A 7,997-nucleotide genomic window follows, 5' to 3' on the forward strand; every position below is an offset into this window, starting at 1 on the left:
AGTAGTAGTAGTAGTAGTAGTAGTAGTAGTAGTAGTAGTAGTAGTAGTAGTGGTAGTAGTAGTAGTAGTAGTAGTAGTAGTAGTAGTAGTAGTATTTTTACACTTTTTGTCATCAGTGAGAGTTTGCTACCCACGGGAAAACATCAGAGCCGCGCACATTTTTACGATATCGATACAATTAGATTGAAGATGACCAAAACAGTACCATACAACAATTTAAATACACTCAGCGTTTTTCTGGGCTTTGGACCAGATATCAGTTAGAATTTGTATTGAATGAATCGGCTTTTCAGGTATAAAATCATATCTACAGGACAGAGGCGATCTTTAAAGTGTTGGGAGAGCATTTTCTTGCTCATTCGGGATAAGAATTGAAGTTGTGAGACCTGTCCATCTGCGTGCACTTGATTGTAACACATTCTCCCTTCTTTCTTGCGGAAGTGTCTTTGTGATTGGTCTGTGCTTTCAATTCCAGCTTAGAAATGCTCTGGAAGTCGCCGTCTGCAGAGAGACGAATATATTTGGCTGCGGGCTGCACAGAGTTATTTTGTCAAGGGGACTGTAACCGTTGGATGAAATTGGCAATCTAATTGTATCGATATCGTCAAAAAGTGCGTGGCTTTGATAGTTTTTTCTCGAAAGTGCGCGGCTCTGACAGTTTCCCCTACCCACGAGCGACGTTTTCTGTCCTTCGTTTCTTTTGCCTGTCCCCGTTTCTTCTCCCGTCCTCTGCGCCTAATAATGGGCAGTCTTTGCAAATACACTTGATCGTGCAATATGTTGGTACACAGTGTACCATCTTAGCTTCATATTCTTCACTTTTGTGAGAAGATCACCATGGGGTTGAGTATTATGTAAAACGATCTTTTAGAGTCTGTAATTTTCTCTGCAGATGTGCTTTGGGGCGCCACGTTTCACATGCTTACCCTCTTCACTGTTGTGTGGACGTACGCGCTCATTGTTTTCTGTACAAACACTCATTCTCTCCTTTTTGTTTTTACTAATGATCTAAGTGGGAAGTTTAGGAGATAACATCGCTACATTATGCACATTTTAAAAAAAAGTTAGAGTACAATGTAAAAGCTCTTTTTAAAATATATCTTGAATAAACATTCTATTTTGTCTGTGCAAACGTAGATAGCAACACCTCAGCAATGCAGGAATTAAAGGAAGAAGGAGAATACCAATACCCTCCACAACTTACCAGTTGACTCAGAATTGGCCTTATACCGAGCAGTTCGTGTGAATTCATGAATAATAAATATGTCTGACTTTGGAGCTCGTGGCTTCATGTGCTCGAGAGAAGCGTTGTTATATCATTCACCAATATCAAGATGCCGCCATTCTCCAGAGTAACAGTCAGGATGTGTGAAACACATAATCAATTCTAATGCCAGTAGACTCGTCGGCCTCTGATCTGCTTTCTCACAAAAAGGGCGTCAGGAAATGACGTACATGCCACGGTTTGAACTCTGGTCTATTTGATTGACTATCAGTTTTATTTTTTAAATTTTATTTTGAGCTTTACGCCACTAACAACTCAGCTAAGTCATATATAAGTGGAGAAGATTAGAGGTGGTACAAGAGAGTAACAGACACAAAATAGGAGGAGGAGAGATAAGAACAATAGATATTGAATGGGAAAGTAAGAACCCCGTTAGGAGCCCGACATTGTGTCTTTATATTGGGACAGGTAGTTTAGGCTAGGGCATCCACTCACCACCCACCACTATCAGCTTACATAATGAGCATCTGCACCTCGAGATCATGGCTTTACCTCAGGGACAGGACGAAGAGAAGGGGGGGGGGGCATTGATTGTTGTCAGCCAGTAGCTGTCCTCCTTATAGCCAAGTTGCAGACGTGCTGGCTCCACCAAAAGCTCAGTCAATAGGCCTACGGTACCTTGCCAGAATTTGATCGGAAAGGAGAGGATTCGACTTCTCAAGGACGGACATTCTTGGGCTAAGTCTTTTGGTGTAGTTTTCAAGGCTCTCTAAATCTCTTTGATCTACTCGAATGTGTATTCTCAATTCGGAGGTTCTGCCTACGTTCAGTGTTGAAAGTGTTGTAAAATCCATATTCATATTTTCCCGCTCTACAGCATCCCTTAAGCGCTTTACAACTACATGCAATACTATTACCCCCGAAGACCCTAGGACACTGAGAAACATTCTGCTTCCCGGGAAGCATCCAATGCAAACTGCGGATTTACATGCGCTAAAACACTTACAAACTACTATATATACATAAAGACATTTTTATCCTTACGGATGTAGCTCACACCAGAGAGGTGTTGAATAGTACCTTTCAAAAAGGTTAAAAATAAAGGCTTGCATTTACGAAAAGCTGACTTTTCCCGTTCCAGAAGTCCCTGCCCCCGAACAACAGCCTGTTGCCCCGCCCACATATGAGATCGCCAAGGAGGCCAAGAGCCCGTTCAGCCCCCCAGAGGCGGAGGAGTGGCAGGAGGCGTCCGCCCAGGTCGTACCGCCCATTGGTCAAAGGAGGAACAGAGGGCAAGAAGAGCAGCGGGCGAGTCCGAAGAGGCAAAGAAAACCCCCTGTGAAAAGTGAGTCTTGGGTTGATGTTGTTGTTGTTGTCGTTGTTGTTGTTGTTGGTGGTGGTGGTGGTGGTAGTGTTTGTTGTTGTTGTTGTTGTTGTTGTTGTTGATGATGATGATGTTGTTCTTGCTGCTGCTGCTGCTGCTGATGATGATGATGATGATGTCATGTTTGTTGTTTGGGTTGATTCTTCTTTTTTGTTTCATTCTTCTGTTGTTGCTACAAACAGTATAATTGAAATGCTGTACTGATTTATTTTGATTCGTCTTGTCTCAACAACGTAAGTGAGACAGGAATGTGCATGGAGTTATCTTCTCAAGGCATACCTTTCTTTGTTATAAATGTAGGTTCCTTGTTGTGAGTTAAAAAATAAAAAATCTCATATGTATCACAACCAGAAACCTTTTCCCACTAGGAGAGTTCTTCTGTTTTCTTGGAGTGGATCAGGGTTTTTCCATTGGGGCGTAAGTGGTATTGGGAGATAGATAGATAGATAGATAGATAGATAGATAGATAGATAGATAGATAGATAGATAGATAGAGAGAGAGAGAGAGAGAGAGAGAGAGAGAGAGAGAGAGAGAGAGAGAGAGAGAGAGAGAGAGAGAGAGAGAGAGGTCTTGCCTGTCTCAAATACAGGGAAACCGTATTTTTGGATGTACTTTGAAACACTACTGACACTTGCAAGTAAGATTATTGTTTGTTTGTTTGAGTTAAGAGAAGCACATCGACGCAATAATGGTCATTTTGTGATGGGAAAAGTAAGTCAGGCAGACAGTCAAAAGCAACAAATGGAAAGTAAAGAAGTAGGACCTACCAGTGGCGCCCTCCAACGGTGTACCACTTGCGAGTCAGATTATACAATGGAACAATGCTAAACCTGCGAATCAGATAACACGACTCCTCAGTGCTTCTCAATAATAACATTGATCTATAGTCCAGTCAAAGATTCGTGGTGCAACATATTCTCAAATATCTCTTTAATGAGTGAATCAGTGTCATCCATACTTTGCACAGCAGTTTGTATCAATTTGTATTAACTTAATCATAATTTTCGATAAAAATTGTGGCAAGATAAAAAAACTAACACTTTTCTTCATAAATTTCTAGAAAATACTATAAATCTCCGTCATGCGAAAAATAGGATTGTTTACAGCACTTTCCGCTTCTCACACATTAAAATTTGTATACGTATGAGGCCTATATGTCACATCTCACCAATGAAACTTTTAGTGGCAAAACTTGTTACAAGAAATGAATTTTATTCTGAATCCTTTTTGCACAATGGTTCTCAAAATATGCATTCAATAAGCATAGTGTCGAGATAAGAAAAAAAATGAAACTTACTTTTTAAAATCTGTAAAAACCACCGTCTCGCATTTTTTATTTTAACACAAATGTATCTATTAAGGAATTTTCTAGAATACAGCTAAAAGGTGTTACAAAATTATCAATCTATTAAGACAAATTGATACAAATCATTGTGCAAAACCTTGTTAGCCTATGTTCGATATTTGAAGAGATATTTGGCAATATATTGTGCCACAAATTTTTGACAGCACTTATAGACTGCATCTGCCTCTCCCCTCACAGGTCTTGGCGAAGCTGCCAAGTCGAGAACTCGCGTAGGACAGAGAAAGCGACCTCCTTTTAGTGCGTATCAAGACCAACAGGTCAGGTGAGTCAGATTTGGTGGAAGTATAAAAAAAGAGGGCGGGGGATGGGAGATTGTCTTCATAATTTGCCCGCTATAGCGATTTCTTATTCACAGTGATAAAACACCAGTTCTTTTTCAACATCGCCACTTAACCTGTTTAATGACGCAGCGGATACATACGTCTGATCAGCAGAAGATCATGATGAGGCACATTTAGAATTTTATCATACACAAATCAGAAACACGAAAGTGCACATTTCGTAGCATGTATGTTGTGTCTGTCTTTGTAGGTTTCAGAAAAAGAAAACACAATTTTGAAAACAAATTACAAACAAACAACCTCCCCCCAAAAAACAAAACAAAAACAAAAACAGAAATAGATTAAAACGAATAGCGTAAGCTCTAAAACAGCTGCAAAAAAAAAATCATATAAATTATCTTAAAGATGGTTTATACTTTACCAAAATCTTTTTACCTCCTTGCTGTCACGTGTATAACTTTATAAAAATATTTACATGCCAACATACATACATAGAATGAATGTTTCTGTACACTAGGGATATGCACGAGCCCGGGCTGGGCGTGACACCGTGGACCAGGTACCCGCAGAAATCCCGTGACGGAGGGAACGATGGACGCAGAGGTCAAGGGGGCAGCGGTAAGATCACGACGGTTATCCTGGTTGAAGAGAAACGATGCGATGGCAGCTTTTGAATTAACTAATGTTAAGAGCCACCCTTAAACACACACACACACACACACACACACACACACACACACACACACACACACACACACACACACACACACACACGAAAATAAACAAACAAACGAACAACAAAAACAACAACAACAATAAGGAACAGAAATATGATCTGTAGTAAAAAAAATATATATTAATGGTGTTTTATGCCCTCATCGACACTTATCAGGTTCTGGAAGCGGTGAACAGATTCAACTTAGCTTGAAAGGCCAAGCCAGGCTGTATTCAATACCACACTTCAGCAGAAAGACAGAGACTGATCCCGATGAAGTATCTTCGTCATGGTGTAATCAATTTCATGTCATTTTTATTTTAAGCAATAAGCCTGTAGTGCGGTCAAAAGTCGTAGAGCAACTTGTTGTCAAATATTTCCTCAACTATCGAACATAGACTCCCCAGCTTTTGCACAATGACTTGTATCAATTTGTCCAGATCAATATTTTTGTACACACCTGTTAGCTGTATTCTAGAAAATTCTTCAATAAATACTAATAGAAAATCAAAGTGGGTGGTTTCTACAGTTAAAGGTTCACAGTACAGCTGGGGCAATATCGCTTTTAAAAGCAAGTCCGTCATTTAAAAAAAAAACGTGACCCCATCTTCATTGACCGCATTTTTTGTGAACTTTTAGTGCAAACAAATGTATTCACTATAAAATTATTAATTCTTGTACAAGTCAGTTTTACCAATAAAAAGGGTCATTGAAGAGCTGTGACGTTGGTTGTATTCAAAATGTGTGAGAAGCGGGAAGTCCTGTGAACAATCCCATTTTCTGCGTAATAAAGATTAATAGTATTTTATTTAGATTTATTAAGAACAGATTTTCAATCTAGCCTCAATAGTTGTGGAAAAATATGATTTAGTTCAGACAAATTTAAACACACTGCTTGGCAAAGTATAGATGACATTGGTTCACCCGTTAAAGAGATATTTGAGTATAAGTTGAGCCACGAATTTTTGACCACATTACATAATGTCTCAGACTCCGATGGAAGTTCAAAGAAGTAGGACCTGCGGGTTACATCAGTAAACTACTCGAACAAGAAGTTAAAGCAAGATTCTAAGTACAGCTTACAGCAGCTGCCTTATTGTTATTTCAAAGGCGGCACGCTTGGCAAAGTAAGGCCTGAGTTACGGTATTTTACACTTAAAGATGTGTTGAACTATTTTATGATGGGCATCTTATGTCATCCGTGTACCATTAAGCTCAATAAAGGGGGGAAAAGTTAAGCCCAAATGAACATGTATCGTACGTCAATAGCGGCAAAATTTTAGAAAACAAAAGTATCGTATCTTGATTTACGAAACTTTAAAAACCAATTAATGTAAATCTATTTTTATACAAAAGTAGGCCTACGGTAACTCCAAGTTCGAAAGTTTTGTGGCTACGCTACTTACCTGCATCAACGTAGAAAGATGTATACATATGTTATACTGGTATCGTATTTCAGGGTATAATAGATTGGAATATGTCCCCCTTGGCAGCGAAACTATCGTAACTTGAGATACGATATTCTCTGTCAATTATGAAAGAAGTTTCTAAACTATCGTAACTCGACTTACGATAGTTTTGGTGTCAAAAAAATCAGTGCCATAATATCGTAACTAAGGTACCGTCCAAACTGAAAGAGATCAGCTTTTTATTACTATTTCAAAACATCCATCAACGAATCTGGCGTGTTTTCCAATTGGAAAAATCACACCCACAAATCATAATATGAAATTCATTGCGTTCGAAAAGTCATTCCGCTTTTTTTCCTTTTTTTTTTTTTTTTTTTTTTTTTTTTCGAAAAGTAGGGCTTTGAAAGTAAGATTGTTTTGAAGCCCACGCCCATGACGTGGGATTGATTTCACGCCCAGATTGTGACCCAAAATGTACGAGGTGGGACTTCTAATTAAACATTCTTCTCCGACAGAACCAAGCATAGTACTCCCCCACCCAGTTGGGGATTCAAACCACAGTCACTTGCATTGACATTTAAGCATTCAGAAAGCATCATAGCAGGCTTACACCTAACCTTTAGAAAAATTTAGAGTGGGTGTTGTTTAATTTTTTTTTTTTTACATTTTTTTTGGGGGGGAGGGGGGAGGCTGCTCTAGTTATAGATATTTCATTTTTCCATGTTTCCAATTTAATTCGCAGATACCCCTTTCCAGAACTTTCCTTGATAAAGCATTCAGAACACATTAAAGCAGCTTATACTTTAGCTTCAGGCCCAGCACTCGTCAATTGGTTAATGCTATAGACTAGAATCTACCCATCAGGAGGAATAATAATAATTGATATGCGAAATATTTAAAAACCATTGCCATGACAACTCAGCCTCCACACCATGTCATTTCTCCATCCTCAGCTCGCTGCGGTAACCGCCGTTACTCCCCGCGCTCCCAGATCTGTTGCCAAGGAAACATTCACAAACGCCAGGAGGTGAACCCGGCTTGCTGCGGCGGCGACAGCTACGACACGCTGTTCCAGAAGTGTTGCAGTGGCGTCGTGTCCTTCCGCTCGAAAGACAGTTCCAACTGTTAGAGAAGAAACCAGATTCGTCGACGGAATTCTTGACCGACCGTGTGTACAATGTAGTATGTTGCAGTATACAGTAAGGTTGCGGGATTAGTGGTGTCATGACATGCTTAGAAGAAGGTCTGAGACTGATGCAAAGATTCTAATTCTAATACAGTGGAGTGGAGGGGAAAAAAGGGGTGTGGTGTGACTAAACTTTACTTTTACCAAGTACAGCTTCCTAAGCATGGTGCACTTTAATTTGGAATGTGCTACATTTACCTCGCCCGACCAAAAATAATTCTCAACTCGCACTTCCACTTCCAAGCTAACTTGGTGCAAGTGTATTACACGCACGAAGGTAGATAATTATATAACAGTCAGCACATTGGGGAAATACCAGTGTACAAACAAGTCATGCAATGCTTCAGGTCGATCCAGAGGCGCGTACAACATGGCATAAGGTTTGTACTGAATCACCCCCCCCCAACCCCCCTCCACACACACACACATA

At 39.8% G+C, this 7,997-nt stretch overlaps 1 protein-coding gene across 2 annotated transcripts in view; it reads left to right on the forward strand.

The window, feature by feature from the left end:
• LOC101848012 (basic salivary proline-rich protein 2) overlaps window positions 1–7,781 on the forward strand; it is a 15,942-nt gene extending 8,161 nt beyond the window's left edge. For both annotated transcript variants that reach the window (XM_005111728.3, XM_013090022.2), the window contains 4 exons: window positions 2,367–2,570; window positions 4,154–4,238; window positions 4,775–4,875; window positions 7,335–7,781. In XM_005111728.3, coding sequence (XP_005111785.1) covers window positions 2,367–2,570; window positions 4,154–4,238; window positions 4,775–4,875; window positions 7,335–7,510 — 566 coding nt within the window. In that variant the 3' untranslated portion in view covers window positions 7,511–7,781. The remainder of the gene's footprint in view (window positions 1–2,366; window positions 2,571–4,153; window positions 4,239–4,774; window positions 4,876–7,334) is intronic.
• The last annotated feature ends 216 nt before the right edge of the window (window positions 7,782–7,997 follow it).

Source organism: Aplysia californica, unplaced genomic scaffold (genome assembly GCF_000002075.1).
Source record: "Aplysia californica isolate F4 #8 unplaced genomic scaffold, AplCal3.0 scaffold01110, whole genome shotgun sequence".
NCBI lineage: Eukaryota > Metazoa > Mollusca > Gastropoda > Aplysiida > Aplysiidae > Aplysia > Aplysia californica.